The sequence below is a fragment of the Numenius arquata genome, chromosome 10, assembly GCF_964106895.1.
Source record: "Numenius arquata chromosome 10, bNumArq3.hap1.1, whole genome shotgun sequence".
In the NCBI taxonomy this organism is placed as follows: Eukaryota; Metazoa; Chordata; class Aves; order Charadriiformes; family Scolopacidae; genus Numenius; species Numenius arquata.
The window spans coordinates 22,498,949-22,518,304 of NC_133585.1; the positions used below are offsets into that span (position 1 = coordinate 22,498,949).

A 19,356-nucleotide genomic window follows, 5' to 3' on the forward strand; every position below is an offset into this window, starting at 1 on the left:
TAAAAGCTCTGGGATCCACACACAGTGCATCATACAGATTTACGGCACAGCAACATATACTCTTAATGTAACAATCTCATTACATTAACCATGTGGGAATATGTTAGTTCCTGCATCTTGCCGAGGCATGGATGTTACTGTGGTTCATCTCCTACAGGACAGATCCAGCAGATCAGAAGTTTGCAAAAGCCAACTGTGCAGCTGGAATTCCTACTGATGCAGAGGGCGTGCAGGAGAGATTCAGAGTGTGCAGGTTTATTTGTCCACGCAGAAATATCAGTCGTGTTTGTTGTGGCTTGCAAACAAATTGCAAAATACCTGCTTTGTGGTTTTTGGAGTGCTACGCTTGAGGGGTGTGTGATCACCAAGCGAGTGTTAGGCTGCAGCAGGGGAGGCTTCACAGCAGGGCTGAGAGGTGACAAGCTGCTGGGAAGGTGAGTTTGGGCACTCCTGCTTTTCTCAGGGTCCTTGGTGAGATGACGCATAATTTCAGAGCTCAACCAGAAGTAAACACAGCAGAAACGCACCCTTGGGAGAAGGGATTATTTTTGGCTGCTGGCTCTTCTGCATGTGCTCATTTAGTCTCGCTGCCGAAACCTGAACCCCTGAGGACAGGTGGAAATTAGACCATGGTGGGGCTCTCTTACCTTTGCAAGCTTAAAATGTTCAACCAGACTTTTGACAACCCCTGTGAAAAAACAAACCAAACCAAACCACGAAAAACAGATCTTGAGATACTTACCTTTTATTGTCTGAGTCATCAGGATGTGTTGAGCTCACTCATTTTTTTTCAGGGTCAGGTGTACAGAGGTTCTGGGGTTTTGTTTTTGTTTTGCTGTGGTACCTGGGCTCTGTGTTTCAGGCAGCATCTCGTCCGTCCCCTACACTTCAACCCCCAATTAATTTGTTTCATCATTTGAAACAACTGCAGAAGGGGGAAGTGATGTCAGGGATGTGCTCTGGTGGCTGTGGCAATGAAAATGGGAAGTGAGACTCCTTGGAGCGAGAAGATGCATCACTGGAGGTGGTTGGGACAGCAGCTTGGAAAACCTTTTTAGGCCAGGACATCCCACCGAGTCGTGTGGTGGTGGCACAGGGTGGGAATCGGTCACCTTGGGCCAGCTCTGGAGGTATTGCTTCTCCCTTCCAGAGTTTCTTCCAGTGCAATCTCACGATCATGGCACCAATGTTGAAGCTTGCTGAGAGTTAACCTTGGAGGTGAGATTTATGACCATTATTATGATTATTTTGGACACAGCTATTCTTACCAGTACATTAAAATGTTCTGGAGTGGGGTAGCTGTTCAGTGTGCCCACAAGCAATTGCAGATGGCATATTTGCAGGCGTAAAGAGGCTAATTTTGGAGCCTTTCGCTAAAATTGAATTGAAAATGGGCATGAAATTCTGAGTATAATTATAAATTGCTGTGCTGGGAGATCGGTCTCTGCTGGGATGCTGGTCTCTCTGAAAGATAATAATAAAAACAGGTGAGGAGAGGAGGGTATTTTTTCTTTTCTGTTAAGGAATAGTTTTCACCCAGTTTTCTGTATAGGCAGAGCCCTCTGTTGCATACAAAATACCAAGCCTTTGCTGAATCATATTAAAGTGTTAGTGGCCCAGCAAGTAGAGGGGGAAAAAAAAATAAGGCTCTTTTGCTAACATGTTTAAAAGGCGACCTTTTAATTTATTGTTTCTCCCATTCATCTGTTTTTTTTTTTTCTTGTCAATATTTTTTTTTCTTGGAAAATCAAAGATGATCACTTCCCTGCTATCACTTCAGATGTAGAAATATTTATATAGCGAGATGTAAATCATGGGAAAGCCCAAACCCGCTCTTGTACTGGTGATGCGAAACGGATAAACCTACAGTGGTGAAGAACCCAGCTGGGGAGAAAATATTTGTATTCCCTCTGGAGACTTTTCCTTTGGCTGCCTCGGTTGGAAACGTAATCCTTGCAAATAATAAGGTCTTGAAGATATTTTATGTGCAAAAAGCCTTTGTTGAAGTACTGCAGCTGGAGCTGCGGGGTACAGACAGGCTGTTTCAGTCTCTGTCCCAGCGGGGAGCAGGTTGATGTTAGGAACTACCAAAATTCAGGCCTCTGGCTCAGCACCGTGCCAGTCCCTTGTTTGCACCGGCAAGCGCGTGTGTACACGTTGGGTGTTATTTTCTCTGCCTCCCGTCCCACTGTCTTTCCCAGCTGGGTCCTGGTCTTGCTCAGCTCAGCCCCGCAACGTCGCTGCTTCTTGCCCCAACCGCAATTATTAGAAGCCGTGTTATGTTAAACATAGCGAGTAAATTAGCACTTCAAGTTGCTTTTGTTTTGCAAGTGTAATTAAAATAATAGGTGAGTCTGCCTGTATTTTAAAATGCCGAAGAGGCAGGGAGTGTGCTGCCTGTGTCTCTGCGCGGACTCTGTGTCCTGCCCTGCCTGCCCGTGGGTGTACCCGTCACCTGCCCGTGCTGCTGTGGGGCAGCGAGTCACCTTCTGCTGCTGCCAGCAGCAGCTGACACAAAGGCACTGCCGCCAGAAGGGCTCTGAGCAGAGGCAAACACTGCCTTTCAAAAAGGAGTCTGCGCCATGCAGACAGAAATCCAATGTATGCCAAAGGCAGCTATTTTCTTTGCCATTTTCCCTTTTGTACTGAATTGCCAAGGTTTGCTGCAATGGTTCATGCAATTCATTTGAGTTTTTCTCCTTTATATTAGTCCCAGCCGAGATTTTCATTTGTACAGAGAGCAACAAGGTGTAACAGAAGTCTTTTGTTTTGCTTTGTTTTAATCAGGAATCAACCAATGTGGTGTACCAAGCCCATCATGTCAGCAGGAGTAAGAGAGGACAAGTCGTTGGTACCAGGGGTGGATTTCGAGGCTGCACGGTTTGGCTAACAGGTATTTCCCTCTGTGGCTGAAAGCGTGGCTTCACGTGTGAAACCCACTTGCATACTTGAGTACGGCTTGGAGGCGGGGATCTGGGATCAGCAGGAAACATCAGCGTTCCTTCTGAACTGGGAATTGCAAAACAATTACACGTGGGAAACACTGACACGCAGTGCTGGCACAGCAAGATATTCTCCCTGGCAGCTACTGCCCATAACTAATGCTTTTATGAATTTTACAGCTGTTATCAGGCTCCTTCGAATGTGTCAGAAGCCCTAAGGATCGCACTTGTTCCCAAGTGTGTGGCTGAGGAAGGTGTGGCTCAAATCGAGCCAGTCCTTGGCAGGGAAACCTGCCCAGGGTTGTCCAAAAGAGCATGCGGAGCATGCGGATGTTTTCATTCTGGATTAGCGGGAAGTTTATTTCCCAATAAACTTCCTAAGTTTACTGTGTTTAAAGTGACCTCACGAGCAGCGTAATAAGGCAGTCGTCTTGTCAGAAGAATAATACTCCCGGACAGCAAGTTGCACTGGAAACGATTCACTGCACAGCCCTTGTGGGGTTCTTATGTTATTTCTCATTTCGTACGCCTTCAATATGTTGCCCTTCTCTTCTGCTTTGAACAATAAACTCATTGTTTGGGGATTAGGGGCTGCTAGAAATGACAATTGCATTTTTTTTTGTTCCACTGATATTTACACAACTCTATCTTTTTCCGCTTGTCCAGTTGTTTCTTTGCTCATTAAATACTGATATTTTCTTTGACTGACGGAAAATTTTGAAGGATGTACCTTGGAAGGGTTTGTAAAGCCATTCTGATTTGCTTCCTATCATCTTACGTTGGATTAAAACACATTCCTGTTTTGTTCTCTTTTTTAATTTAGAAAAGAAAGTCGAGGCCCAATCTGCTTTAATATAATTTCTGAAGCCAAAAAACCTATTGAAGGGAATTTCCTTCTTTTTCGAGTATCATTTAAAGATCCTCTTTCTGAAGGGCTTGAGCTTCTCTGGCTGATGATTGGTCTTTGAAATAGACAGTGGTCTCCTAACTTCCTGTCACTGTAATTTTAAGAGACAGTACGGAGGGCATATCTCCATAGGAGATTCTCCAAGGCTAAGTGTTTCCTGAGACAGGTGTGGTGTGTGGAGGTGTTATATCTCCTAAGTCAAGGTTCTCTTCCGTCTGAAGGAGTTTTCAACACATGGATCGCCACCCAGGGGAAGGAGGAGTTTGGTGCTCCAGGTGCACTTCCTGCTTTCTGACAAAGCCAGTAGCAAGTGGTTTTTGCAGAAGTGAATGGAGCCAGTGAATGGGAAGTAGCCACCTCATTTTGAATTGTTGTCTTTCTGGCTGATGACTTCAGGATACGTAGGCAGCTGAAGATGCGCTGCTTGTCTACACAATCACCGTGCTCCTGCTGTCACAGATCTGTGGGTGCTGCTCCTGCAGAAGGAGGTGTCCATGGATGCAGAGGGGCAATTACTGGTGGAGCCTGTCTCATCCCGCACAGTTGCGGCAAGAACCTCTCCGTGGGTTCAGCCTAGGAGAGCAGTTGGATGTTCACAGGGGGAACAGGAGGAGGAAGAGGAAGATGCTGAGGGACTTAAAGGCAACAGCATTCTTTCAAGCTTCCCCTACTTACTGGTACCTGTTTGTCCCACCATGGCCCAGGAAGAAGTACTTTTGCGACACTGCTGGGTTGAACCCCTCCAGATGTTGGGGTATAACAACTTTTCTCATGGCATTAATGCCAACTCTTCAATCAGAGAAGGGTTGGCCAGGCTCTGTAGTGGTAACTGTGTGCTGAAAAGATGAATCCAATTTCCCTACCTCATTCCCTCCTTAAAGCAACTTCAAGCAGAAGGATTTTTGTTGCCAGTGTCCCAGGAGGTATTGTTACACCTGTCATTTTCACTTTTTTGACCTCAAACCTGAACCTCATTTTTCTGTTTCCAACAGGCCTTTCTGGAGCTGGCAAGACAACCATTGGCTTTGCTCTGGAAGAGTACTTGGTCTCTCATGGCATCCCTTGCTATTCCTTGGATGGTGATAATGTTCGGCATGGCTTGAATAAAAACCTGGGTTTCTCTGCTGGGGACCGCGAGGAGAACATCCGCCGCATCGCAGAGGTGGCCAGGCTGTTTGCTGACGCTGGGCTTGTCTGCATAACGAGTTTCATTTCTCCTTTTGCAAAGGTAAATGCTCTGCATCATATTCTGCTCTTTTCTGGGCAGCCTTGATCTCATGATTGTTCTTATTGAAGAGAGAATTACACAGAGGACTTCATACATATGCCTTCAGACACTCCTTTTAACTTCTGTATTTTTTTTTCACCACCGATACACAGGACTACATGCAATAAGTACAAATTTCTGGAGGGCAGTTTGATGTGACTTCTTTGAATGTATTCAATATTACAAATTGTCTAAAAGCTAGGAGGAGTTTAAAATCTCCTTACAGAGGCTCCTACTATTGCAGAATCCCAGAATGGCAGGGGTTGGAAGGGACCTTTGGAGATGATCTAGTCCAACCTCCCTACCAGGGAGGGTCACCAGCAGGGTGACCTAGAGCAGGTTGGACAGGAACGCATCCAGACAGGTTTGGAATATCTCCAGAGAAGGAGATATTCCCTCTCTGGGCAGCCTGTTCCAGGGCTCCGTCACCCTCAAAGTAAAGAAGTTTTTGCTCATGTTGAGATGGAATTTCCTGTGTTTTAGTTTGTTGTCCCTTGTCGTGTCGCTGGGCACCACTGAAAAGAGTCTGGCCCCATCTTCTTGACACCCACCCTTTAGATATTGACAAGCGTTGATGAGGTCCCCTCTCAGTCTTCTCTTCTCCAGGCTAAACAGACCCAGGTCTCTCACCTTTCCTCATAAGAGAGGTTCTCCAGTCCCCTGATCATCTTCATAGCCTTCCTCTGGACTCTATCCAGTAGTTCCTTGTCTTTCCTGAACTGAGGAGCCCAGAATTGGACACAGTGCTCCAGATGTGGCCTCACCAGGGTGAAGTAGAGGGGCAGGATGACCTCCCTCCACCTGCTGGTCACACTCTTCCTGATGCCCCCCAGGATGCCATTGGCCTTCTTGGCCACAAGGGCACATTGCTGGCTCATGGTCATCCTGTTGTCCACCAGGACTCCTGGGTCTTAATCCTCAGAGCTGCTCTCCAGCAGGTCAGCCCCCAACCTGTAATGGTGCAGGGGGTTATTCCTCCCCAAGTGCAGGACCCTACGCTTGACCTTGTTGAATTTCATCAGGTTCCTCACTGCCCAACTCTCCAGACTGTCCAGGTCTCACTGTATGGCAGCACAGCCTCCTGGTGTGTCAGCCACCCCTTCTAGTTTTGTGTCATCAGCAAACTTGCTGAGGGTACACTCTGTCCCCTCATCCAGGTCATTGATGAACATATTGAGCAAGACTGGACCCAGTACTGACCCCTGGGGAACACCACTTGTTACAGGCCTCCAACTGGACTCTGTGCTGCTCATCACAACCTGCTGAGCTCTGGCCATTCATCTAGTTCTTCATCCACCTCACTGTCCACTCATCTAACCCACACTTCCTAACCTTATCTATGAGGATGTTATGGGAGACAGTGTCAAAAGCCTTGCTGAAGTGAAGGTAGACAACATCCACTGCTCTCCTCTCATCCACCCAGCCAGTCATGCCATCATAGAAGGCTATCAGATTGGTCAAGCATGACCAATTGTTAACTCGTTAGGAGGCAGAAAAGAGGTATAGAAACAACAGCCTCTCAGTGCTATCGCTGCTCTGTTTGAAGACGTATTGATTGAGTTTTTATGCTTCCTGAGAATACCAAGTAGCTGCTGTCATCATAGATCCGGTGCAAGCAGTTCCTTTCTTTGACATAGGGCAGATAATTTGTCACGTTCTAAATTTCTGCTTAACAAAGAGATCATCTTGATGTTTTGGATGGAAAAAGCTGAAAACAGATCAAAGTTGTACCTTATTTTTTTAAAGTATCTTTAAAGAAAAGGGAGGAAGGGAGATGGAAAAACCCTTATCAGAATTAGTGTAAATTTAATAAATGTATACTAGAGACAATTTTACCCGTGTCAAGTTCCTGGGCATGTCATGTCATAGGAAGGTGCTTGCTGCAATTCAGGCATGTATGATTTTTCTATCTTTCTTCTAACAGGATCGTCAAAATGCACGGAAAATTCATGAGGCAGCTGGACTTCCTTTCTTTGAAATCTTTGTAGATGCTCCCCTAAATATTTGTGAAAGCAGAGATGTGAAGGGCCTGTACAAAAAGGCAAGAGCTGGAGAGATCAAAGGTATGGAAGAGTGAGCTCTTATTTTGCCTTTTGTTTTCTGGAGCATTGGATAGCCTGTCGTTGCAGCTCTGCACATAGAGGTGGGTTACTAAAGGCTCTTTGTAGTGCACAAGAGTATCCTGTTTCCCTAATTTTGCTGTCATGAGTGTCACTTGCAGTACCCAGTATGGTTGAATGCTTGCTGGTTGTTTGTACAGCTGCTTTGGCTGTAGGGCACCAAGTATTATGTTGAATAAATTTAGTTTGGGTTTAATTGTCCGTAGGATTCACGGGGATTGACTCAGAGTATGAGAAGCCCGAATCTCCTGAGCTAGTGTTGAAAACAAATGTTGCGTCGGTGTCTGAATGTATTCAGCAGGTTGTGGAGCTCCTCCAAACACAAGTAGGTCACTTTTATGCGACCGCTGCTGGCAGCCTGTAAACCTGAGTTTTTGGTGTGTGTTTGAAAACCAGCATGTTATTTACAATTGCTGTCTGTCTCTCTTTTTCAGAACATCGTGCCCCATAGCTCAATTAAGGATGTTCTTGAGTTGTTTGTACCTGAAAATAAATTCCAGAGTGTCCGAGCTGAAGCAGAGATGCTGCCATCCATAGAGATCACTAAGGTATCGTCACGCGTGCATGCTGTGCTGTCATTCACTCATTATTTAGCTGTTCGAAGGGTAGAGGTCAACAGGGATATTGCCAGAGGGGGCTCTGTTCCTCTGATGGCTGTGTCCTTTTGTGGCTGTGGTTTATGGTGAGCTGAAGGAGAAGCAGGGTCCTGATCCTCAGCCCTCTTCTGCTGTCTCTCCGCCCTGTGCTGTAGCAAGCCAGGGCCTTCAGTCTCCTTCACTGTGTTAGCACAGCCCTGCAAGCTGTCATGCTATGAAGGTACTTGAGTCTGCCTTAAAAAAATAACGAAACCAACCCTGCCATGGATTTCTTCCCCTTTATGAATGTCCTATATTTGAAGCAAAACCGATGAGAGCGCTGTTGCGGCAGAAGGGAAGGAAAAGCAACCTGTGAGCATGACCTGGTGACAGGAGTGCCCTTTGGGTTTGTTTTGCAGCTGGATCTGCAGTGGGTGCAGGTGCTGAGCGAAGGCTGGGCCTCTCCACTGACCGGCTTCATGCGCGAGGCGGAGTACTTGCAAGTGATCCATTTTGGCACCCTGCTGAATGGTACGAATCCCCACGCTTTGCCTTAACGCTGGCTGGCGAGACACTGCAGGACGTGATGCTTACACCGCGGTGTCTCAGCAGGCAGCCGGGTGGAAAATCATAGAATCATCCAGGTTGGAAAAGACCCTTGGGATCATCGAGTCCAACCATCTACCCTACTCTGCAAAGTTCTTCCCTACACCATATCCCCCAACACCACATCTAAAGGACTCTTAAACACATTCAGGGATGGTGACTCAACCACCTCCCTGGGCAGCCCCTTCCAGTGTCTGACCACTCTTTCTGTGAAGAATTGTTTCTAATGTCCAGTCTAAACCTACCCTGTTGCAGCTTGAAGCCATTCCCTCTTGTTCTTTCGCTATTTGCTTGTGAGAAGAGACCAGCGCCAACCTCTCTACAGTGTCCTTTCAAGTAGTCATAGAGAGTGATGAGGTCACCCCTCAGCCTCCTCTGCCTCAAACTAAACAGTCCCAGCTCCCTCAGTCACTCTTCATCAGATTTATTCTCCAGGCCCTTCCCCAGCTTCGTTGCCCTCCTCTGCACTCGCTCCAGCACCTTCATCTCTCTCTTGGATTGAGGTGCCCAAAACTGGACACAATGCTCCAGGTGTGGCCTCACCAGTGCTGAGTACAGGGGGGCTCGGCTGTGTTGCCCTTCTTTCCTCTCACGTGTTAAATGTTGAGGGCTCCTGAAGGACCATGAGGGCCAGGAAGCCGTGCTCCGAAACGTACCAAAGGGTACAAAAGGTGACGAAGTTCACCGTGCTGTGGCTGGGGCCCTGGCTCACAGCTTTCCCATCTTGCCTGGTGCCTATCAAACATTTCAGTGGGCATTGTGGAGCTCTTTTCATGCTCAGTTATGCCAGGGTAAATAAAGATGCAAAGCCAAGTAAGCAGGGAGGCTGCCAGGCTGAATTTGAGGTGAGAGGAGAAGGCAGCTGTTCCTTGGAAACAGGAGCAGAGCCTGGTTTCACTCCTTCTTTTCCCTGTTTTACTGGTTATCCATTACTGTAACTTGAAATAAATCCGATGTACCTAGTCATTAGCGACATGTTAGAGGCACTTTCCCTTGGAAAAGGCAAAGAGTGTTCAAGCAGTGATCGTCTACAGCTGACACCGGGGCAGTAGACATTGGCGAGCGAGTCCCTTCGAGCCTTGCCCTCCTGCACAGGGCAGTGACCTGCTGCTGTTACGAGGATTTGGGCACCGCGCAGCAGCTACAGAGCTCAGGGCAGCTCACTTTGGACTGGAGGAGTGTCTGGGGGGGCGCTTCTGCTTTTGGACACGTCGTAGCCTTTTACCTCCTGCCTAGTGTATAAACAGTGTTCAGAAGCACATGTCCTGGTTATCAGACCCAGATCTGTGGTCTTTGAGCTGTCTGTTGTGCCTGACAAGGTCACAGAGGTGCTCCATAATGACCATGTTGCTCCAGAGCTCCGCACTTTGCGCTAGAGGCTCGTCTCAGAGAGTCCCTGTTTTTGGGGCACTCCCCCAAACCTGTTTGGCATCACTGAGCACAGCTCCTCTGGGGTCCACAGGCATACGGTCAGGATTTTTAGAGCTCCATGAGGTCAGAAACAAAGCTCAAGACACCTGCTTCTAGAGGGTGATGAACTCTCCAGAGCAAGGTCCTTTGCAGTGGAGGGCATTGGCATCAGTCCCCAGTCCACCTTGTCTCCATGGAGGTCTCCATGCTCAACATCTGAGTGGTCAGGCCCACAGGGTGATGTCTAGGCAAGAAGGAGAACATCCCTGGTTTGCTTGGGTGAGCTTTAGGAAATGATGGAGGGTCTCCAGGCTGGAGAGCTGGGCAAGGAAGAACCTCATGAGGTTCAACAGGGAAAAGTGTAGGGTCCTGCACCTGGGGAAGAAGAATGTCAGGCACCAGTACAGGTTAGGTGTGGACCTGCTGGAGTCAAGTTCTGAAGAGAAAGATCTGGGGGTCCTGGTAGACAGAAAAATGACAATGAGCAAGCAGTGTGCTCTTGTGCCCAGGAAGGCCAATGGAATCCTGGGCTGCGCAGGGAAGAGTGTGGCCAGTAGGTTGAGGGAAGTCATTCTCCCCCTCTACTCTGCACTGGTGAGGCCACAACTGGAATACTGCATCCAGTTCTGGGCTCCCCAATTCAAGAGGGACAGGGAACTACTGGAAAGAGTCCAGCGAAGGGCAACGAGGATGATTCAAGGATTGGAGCATCTCCCTGATGAGGAAAGGCTGAGAGAGCTGGGACTCTTTATCCTGGAGAAGAGAAGGCTGAGGGGAGACCTTATCAATGCTTACAAGTACCTAAAGGGTGGGTTGAAGGAGGATGGAGCCGGACTCTTTTCAGTGGTTCCCAGTGAGAGGACGAGGGGCAACGGGCACAAGCTGGAACATAGGAGGTTCCACTCAAATAAGAGAAAAAACTTCTTCACGGTGAGGGTGACAGAGCCCTGGAACAGGCTGCCCAGGGAGGGTGTGGAGTCCCCTTCTCTGGAGATCTTCAAGACCCGCCTGGATGCCGTCCTGAGTAACATGCTCTGACATGCTCTGGGCAATCCTGCTTCAGCAGGGGAGTTGGACTAGATGATCTTTATGGTCCCTTCCAACTCTAAAAATTCAGTGAAATTCAGTTTCCATCTCATGGTGCTGAGGTTGGACTAAATGTTACGAAAGAGAGGTTTGAGGCTGGTCTTTCCAGAGTCGTTACTCCAGCCATTTTGCTCTGCGATGCAGGTGATGTTTTTGGCAGCTCCAGGTGTGCCTGGAAGGGCTGTGATCCGTTTTGGTGGACTTATGCAAGTTAGCGCTCCTCTGGCTCAGACTCTGAGCCGTAAATCCCACTACCAACAGTTGGGTGGAGGAGGTGCTGTGTGTAGAGGCACGATGGCCACCAGGGAGACAGACGGATCTGCCTGTGGTAAGGCAACAGCAGTGCCGCAGAGTCTCCAGAGCTCTGCCCTCTGCACCGGCAACACGTGCCTCTGTCAGGGCTGGGTGACAGCCAGAGTGTAGGTGTTGTGCAGTGCTCCTAGCCAGTGTGACCCTCACCCCTCCACTGGTGAGCGCTGGAGGGGCTGAGGCAGCACTGTGGAGGGCTGAAACGAGGGCTTTGAAATGAGCAGCTCTGGTTCTTGAAATGGCTGTTGGAACTGGTGCCTGTGAATGTTAATTATCTTAATTCTGTGTGTATTCTCCCAGGAAGGAATCACTCTCTAGCTGGTATGTATATAACTGTCCTTAGGTTGTACGGAAATTACTACAATTAAATTATTTTTTTTTAAATAATTTTTTGAGATTTTAAAAAAAAGAGAGAAAATCATTAAGACTAGGAACACCCATGGCCAGTTTATGATTCGGATGGTTACGAAGCGGCATGATGCACCCCGAGTCCCACCAACCAGTCTTCACAAAAATCCCAGTTGTGTGATTTTGTAATTACCTTTGCTAGAGTGATTATTTTTTTTTCTTTAAACTCTGCATCTTGCATTTGGAAATAGACCATGGAGATCCTCAGCTTCGGCATCATTTGTTGGTTTCATAATCCAGCTTTTTCCATGCTGACTTTATTGCCTGATCACTGCTTAATGTTATTTAAATGTATGAAGTTGATATTGATTGGATACCGTGTGACTACTGTTACGATTATTCATGAAGATGGTTGAAAATCGCTGTCTGGCAGACAAATGATACCTGGTCATAAATTAAAAGTAAATGCAAACATTTTTGAATTTTAAAAAAAAATCTACATCATAGTCAAAATCCTCAAATTAAGACTCTCAAGGGTCCAAAATTATTTCAGTCAGATCAGAACAAATTGAGTCAGTGATTTGTTCGTTCTTGTTTGTGAACGGAAACCCGTGGGAGAGACTGATTCTTCTATATTAACGCTGGGATATCCAAGGAGAAGTGGGAGGACCTTAGTGGAGTGGGGATAAAACCAACAAGACTTCAAGGTGTTTACAGACAACACTGAAATTAGAAACTGCACATGCAGATGTAGGCTCATTGTATACACACAAAAAATAGATTAAAAATGGACTCTGCAGAGATATAAAGGAGGAGGAGGAGCGGTATAGAGATATCAGAAAAAAAAACCGAAGAAACAAAGCAAAGTATGACAGTGTTTTTCCTGTTAGAAGGGGCAGTTCAGGAGGTGTGCAGGGAGTGAGATGCCCCAGGGAACACCTAGCAGGAGCTGTCTTAATAGAGGTTGCTCTCCTGGCAGAGGAGGTAGGGGTTATATCCAGGGTTGCATTTTCCAAGTACATTTAGATTTTTCAAAGAGACTTTGCAATGGGGTAACTGGAGAAGAACCAACCTTTCCAGGGAGGCAGAGAGTCCAGAAAGTAATGAAATGCTCCAGGTGTCTTCGAGACATCTCTGGTCCAAAGATAAGGAGCTTTTGTATTCCACTAACATTGTTATTTATTAGCAGTGCAGAAAAAAATGGGGCAGTGAATAGTTACATCACTGATGATGAGTCCCTGAGCTAGTCCCGGAAAATCTGGCTCTCCAAGGGGATAATGTATGCCTCGAAAAACCTCTGTTTACTTGGCGCCCAAGACCAGTGTCTGAGGCTGGAGTACGTTAAAATCCTCCCCCCCCTCTTGCCAGATGGCGTTGTCAACCTGAGCATCCCCATCGTGCTGCCCGTATCCACAGAGGACAAGGAGCGGCTGGAGGGCTGCGAGGCGCTGGCGCTCAGCTACGCGGGGCGGAGGGTGGCGATCCTGAAGAACCCTGAGTACTTCGAGCACAGGAAGGAGGAGCACTGCGCCCGTGTCTGGGGCACCACCTGCGTGAAGCACCCGCACATCAAAGTAGGTTTGTCCCCTTGCTGCTCTGAGAAACCTGGCCAGGATGGGAAATGCGGGCAGGGGCTGAAGAACCGAACCTTTCCAAGGGTTTGAGGGCTGTGGGTGTCCTCTTTCCTATCCAAGCCCAAGTCCTCATGGGGAACCATCGTGTCCCAAGCAGGCAGGACTGAATTTTTAGGCTTGTGAGTTAATGCTGCGCTTGCTGCTTAGCAAGAGCATGAGAGGACAAGCACAAGGTGAAAGGGAAAATGAGCATGCTGCTGGGGAGCTGCTCCTTTCGTTTGCTCATGGTCACTGATGTGCCTACATCCAAACATTTTTAGCACGACCACCAACTTAACCCCCAAAATTTTCCTGCACTTGGAGTGTGACAATCTCAGTGATGCTACCAAAAGCTAATGCTTCAGATCGCAGACTCAAGCTCCTTTTAGCTACCTTTTACTTCAATTTGGCTGTTTTGTTCAGGCAGCCAACAAGGGTGTGGTATTTTTACAGCTTATCTCTTCCCACTTACTCCCTGGCAGTACAAAGAACGTCATCCCTTAGAAAGGGAGAGATCCAGGTTACACAGAGTGACTTGAGCTGCCCTCTTAAAAAGACTAAAGCCATGTTAATTGTTTTTCCCTACCATAAAATAAATCATTTAATTATTCAGTATAGCAGTTGCTCACTTTGCAACATATTCGCAGGAGGAAAGGGCAAAGGGTGAAGTAGGGGAAGGTCTTGGGCTGTAACCTGTAGACCCCCGGCTGGCAGAGAGGAGCCTGGCACCCAGCTGGGTGCAGGGGTAAGGGCTCGGTGGCTGATGCCTCGCTTTATGGGGTTGCGCTGCTCATGATGTTCAGTTCATGGGGGCACTGTAAGAATATTTTCCCCCTACAACGTGCTGAACGAGGAGGGAAGATCACCCTTCAATCGGAGTCAAGCCTAACACTTTTCAAAGGAGCCTGCGAAAGAGAAAAGGAGGTATTTTGCTGTCCCCTTGTCATGTCCCACTCTCAGGAGAGAGGGGGGGTAGGTGACTCAGATTTGTAAATCCCCAACAGCATGGACTAGGGTGAGATAAATCTCAAGGTCCGTATACAAACATTTATTAGTTTCCCAAAATGATTAGTATAGGTCTTAACAAGTTTGTGATTATGGCCAGCGGTGAGGTATGGATTGTGTCACTGGGCATGTAACTTATACAGCACCTTGTGGCAAGTGGTACTTAAGGTCGTTTCTTAACAACTCTGACCATTATTTAACAACTCTAAGAGAAACCAAGGGATAGAGGAAAGAAAAGATAGAGAAAAAGACAGAGATAAGGAGGTCACCGGTCCTGATTCCAGTGTCTTTTTCAGGGAATCTTCCCAGACATAATCTTCTTCTTTCTTGGAAAAATCTTCCTGGGCACGTTTGTCGTCTTCTTTGTTCTTTGCTCCTTGCTCTCTCTAGGGCAACTTATTTCCCCCTTTCCTGTTTGCTGAATTGGCGCGGTGTCATTTCAGCTTTCTCCCTTCTCTCAGGTGACGAGTAGCATGATTTAGGTGGAGAGAAGAGCGCCATAGTCATATATATTTAGCATGATCTCCATAATCTTCATTAACATATGCAGGAGTGTGTGCTTTCATATGCATTTTGTGGATAATGAAGGAAAGGTCACTTACCGGACATAATGGCTGCCAGAACAGAGAACTGGCAAGCTCATCACACAAGCGGCAGAACTGTCTTATCTCCACAAGACAGTCCTCCCACTGTTTTCCCAGAGCCTATGAGCCTTATCAGCTCTTCGAACATCAGGTCTGCATTATTTATTTCCTTGCAAGCATTTGAGGCATTCCATTGGGGGCTTAGAGGGCCTTCTCCCCCTTGTCAGGGAATTTACAGGCTGTCGCTTACACCTCTCCATAATACCTGTGTGCGTAATTCACAGATGGTGATGGAGAGTGGAGACTGGCTGGTTGGTGGAGACCTCCTCGTGCTGGAGAAGATCAAATGGAATGACGGGTTGGACCAGTACCGTCTGACACCACTCGCTCTCAAGCAGAAGTTCAGAGAAATGAACGCTGGTGAGTGCCGTGGGTTAGCACCAGTGACACGACTCTTCTTGCCCTGCCTGGCACCAGGAGATTGCTGTGATCTGTGATTACTTGCCCTCGAGCTCACAGCACTTGCCATATTGCTTCTGTATGCTCCCAAAATGGGACTATTTGTGTGGGGTGAGCAGTAAGAGGGACACAGTCGTGCGGGGTCTCCTTGGTTAAGGACGGTGCTTCTGATGGGCTGTGTCCTCAAATGGGCATCTCTGAGCACCAGACTGGAAAGCATCAAGCTTCCTGTTGGTGTCCTCTCCAGCAGGTCAGAGCCTCTCTTTCCGCACCCTGAGTGTTTAGAGCCCTGTGCTGATGTGCTTGGCCTTCACACAGGAGGGACAGGTCAAGTGTCTTCTCCCAGGTGTCTGTCCCAGCAGGCTGGAAGGCATCAAACACCTACCCTCACTCTGGGGTGTGAGCATTGGCCTTCCTGAAGGTGCCATCAAGCTTGGAGAGGTGGCAGGTCACTTACAAAGTCAGGGAACTGAGTGCAGATGTCCAGTAGCATCTGAAAACGTTGTAGGAGAGCTGGTAGGACTGAAATCAGCCCCAAAGGAAAGATGTGCCATGAAAATAAACTTGGCGAAGTGATGAAGAGGCACTGTATGTGTATGAAACACTCATCTAAGGTATTTGAGGCCTTGCTCATATTAAGATAGGACACACATCTTACGATTTACATATCTTATGACTGTGTTGGAATGTACAGTTGATGGTCAGCGCAAGCCTGTGACCCTCTCAATCTTTCCCTTTTAGATGCTGTCTTTGCATTTCAGCTGCGCAACCCTGTCCACAACGGGCATGCCCTGCTCATGCAGGACACGCGGCGCCAGCTTTTGGAGAGAGGTTACAAAAACCCCGTGCTTCTCCTGCACCCCCTGGGAGGATGGACCAAAGATGATGATGTCCCGCTGGAGTGGCGGATGAAACAGCATGCAGCGGTGCTGGAGGAGCAAGTCCTGGACCCCAAGTCAACCATCGTTGCAGTCTTCCCCTCTCCCATGCTCTACGCTGGCCCCACAGAGGTAACGTAGCCATCAGTTGCTCACCATGACAAGGGGTGAAGCCTGGCCATGGGGACACCGGCTGCCAGGCTGCCTGCGCAGCCTCAGAAAGCCACAGGAAAGAGAGTCAGTAGCTGTTGCCTCGCTATTAGCTCCCTCCATGGTTCACTGGCAGCTCCCAGCAGAGCTCCTGTGCTTTCACAAGCTGTGTGGAGAGCTGGGGGAGAAGGGGGCTAGAAACAGACTTTACCACTGTGACCTTTCTCTCTGTTGGGCCGGGATGCTCATTTATTTTCTCCCAGTGGTTTCCCTTCTGTCCCTAAATTGGTGGGATGAATGGAATAGAAGCTAAACATCCCCTGAAGGAGGAGGGAGAGAATGCATGGGCAGCCTTTGCCTGTGTGGGGCTCGAGGGCTGGTGGGCGCTGTCTTTGCAGGTTCAAAAAGCAAACCACTACCTCCATTTGCTGCCACATTGGAACAAGACCAGTTCCCATCCCCAATGTTTCCCTTGAAATACATATCTTGAGGAGAACTGTGATGTTGCATCAGGTCCAAGCAGTGGAAAACGAGTCTGGGCGGCTTGATCGCTATGAGAAGCTGCGGCAAGGCTGCTGACACATCTGCCTCCCTGCCTGCCTGCGTGTGGATCGCCAGGATGTCTTCTGCAGCCCAGGGAGGGCAGCTCGGTTGCTGCTCAGCCCTCAGCTAGTGCTCCTTGCATCTCTCCTTTGCAGGTCCAGTGGCACTGCCGAGCTCGCATGATTGCTGGGGCCAATTTCTACATCGTGGGGCGCGACCCTGCGGGCATGCCTCACCCCGAGACCAAGAAGGACCTCTATGAACCCACGCAGGGGGGGAAAGTCCTCAGCATGGCGCCAGGCCTGACCTCGGTGGAAATCATCCCCTTCCGTGTGGCTGCTTACAATAAACTGAAAAAAGCCATGGATTTTTATGACCCGAAAAGGTAAGACAGGCAGCAGCATTGCTGTTTCTTCAGCCTACACGGCGCGCGTGGCTTACAGTGGCGTCTGGCTTGCAGTTTACCAGGGTGAGAGGGAAAAGCAGTCGTTCCTCTGAAGGAGAGGAACGGGGGAAGTGCCTGCTTTCCCCTCCAAGACCTGACACCAGGTCAAGGATCGCATGAAACTAAAGGTGCGCCTTTGTAGCCACCAAGGGAGGGTAAGAAACACAGGTTTGGGACTAAGTGGCAGCAGAAATACAGCCTCTGGCAGCTGGAGAAGTGTGTTACCTACAACTCCGGCTCCTCTCAAAAGGGCAACCCCGTTGTTGCCGATTGTAGAGCTGGGTGTGGAGCCACAGGGGGTGCTGCTGGTGCCAGGAGGTTTCCGACTGCACACGTGGCACAGCAGAGCAGCTGCACCGGGGACGACTCGGTCCGGTTGTGCTGATTTCACCCATCTCTGTTTTGCTGCAGGCACGACGATTTTGACTTCATCTCGGGAACACGCATGAGGAAGCTTGCTCGTGAAGGTGAAAACCCACCAGACGGCTTCATGGCCCCCAAAGCCTGGAAAGTCCTAACCGAGTACTACCAGTCCCTGGAAAAGAAGAATTAACGCTACTCCTCCTCCCTAGAAACACTTGTATTAAGAGTGAGCAATGATTGATTGATTCCCTATGACACAGATCAGTTATTTGGCATATCCAATCCTCTGACTGTAGGATTTTCCTACCTGGGTCACAGTGTTTTTTACTAATCAGAAATACTTTGAGCCTGGTCCTTCTCCCCTTGCTGCTGGGAGTGTCCTCATGGAGCTGGAAGGGGAGGGCAGTAAGCCCTTCGTTCCCAGCTGAGCCATTCCCACACGGCCGTAGGAAGCCCAGTGTGGCCTCCAGGTGGGCCAGCTGGATCATTTTGGTGCTGTCAGGGCTGCGCACCAGCCCCCGGTGCAGAGCTGGGACCTCAGCACCGGAATGAAAATGGGATAAACATTAAGAAGTGCCTTTCTGCTGCCCCTGGCCCGGTGCTGCGTGAAGAAGCAGGAGCAGCTACTGAAGCGAGGAGCGGTCGCTGCTGACAGAGTGGGAGAGGGAAACAGGCACTCGATGCTGGGATCCAGTCACTGCCCTCCAGGTTGTGCCTTAGACAATTTATTGCTAACAAACAGCAGGATTTTTTTAACGCCCTTTTTTTAAAAGGATTTTTTTTTTATTATTTTTAAATCAGCCTTGACCATCACCAGTTCCTCGTGGCAATATGTTGATTTTTCACTGTTCTTCCTTGCTTCCTCCTGCTTGACCTCTCTGCTCTAAACACAGGCTGAGCTTTGGGCTGAGCATCACTGGTGCTCCCAGTTCAGCTTTCCATGAGGACCCTGCCGTAGCGATCCCGGCACTCACAGCCGGCTGGGCACACAAGTGCGGGAAGCTGTCTGGGGAGACACTCTAAAGCCCAGAGATCTCCAAGAAAGCTTAGGGCAGCAAGCAAAAACTGGGGATGCTGCTTTCATGGGTATCCTCCCACCTGGCAGGATTAGATCCCCCTTTCCTCTGCCCATGCTCTTCCCATCCAAAAGGTAAATTAAAGGCAAAATCTCAAAATGGCAGCGTGAGGTGGACCTGAGTGGCTGCACCCCATAAATCAGGCGAGAGATGGCTCAAGCGCTTGCCTTCATCTGTACCCTTAGCCCCGCATGGGTATGGGTGACCTGATTTTACTTCGTATCTGGTATCTTTGCGTCTGATTTTACTCTGTATGTGTGGGACGGTGATGCTGGCTCCAGGTGGTGGATGGCAGAGAAGTCCTTGGTCCCCCCCCAGCCACGTGGTGTGCTGCTGCACAAGGGGTGATGGGGCTGAGCCGAAGTCGATGGCTGGTGCTGCTCCCACCTCTGGCTGGTGGAAAGTTACCGCAGACCTTAACCTTTTTTTTATTTTTTTTTTTTTTTCCCCTACCCCTCGACACGGGCTTTGCTGGTGTGCATGAGGGGTTTTTTTCACTGACTGGCAGCTCTCGCAGTGACCTTGGCTGGGGCTGAGCTGCCTGACTCCACACTGGAGCTTTACCTGGCCCCATTTGCATCTTGCCCCAAAGCGCATCCCGCTGGACTGGGGCATGTCCTGGTGGTGGCTGAGGTTTGAGCACGACGCCCTGCGCAGCTGGAAGCCCCTC

At 48.8% G+C, this 19,356-nt stretch overlaps 1 protein-coding gene across 1 annotated transcript; it reads left to right on the plus strand.

Moving 5' to 3' along the window:
* The first annotated feature begins 216 nt into the window (after positions 1-216).
* On the plus strand, positions 217-17,800 carry PAPSS2 (3'-phosphoadenosine 5'-phosphosulfate synthase 2). Its single transcript, XM_074154609.1, is given in 13 exon segments — positions 217-363; positions 366-434; positions 2,788-2,893; positions 4,842-5,077; positions 7,041-7,179; positions 7,443-7,561; positions 7,671-7,784; positions 8,231-8,342; positions 12,939-13,144; positions 15,057-15,192; positions 15,973-16,241; positions 16,958-17,187; positions 17,659-17,800. Coding segments are annotated over 13 exon segments (2,025 nt in total).
* Positions 17,801-19,356: the final 1,556 nt, after the last annotated feature.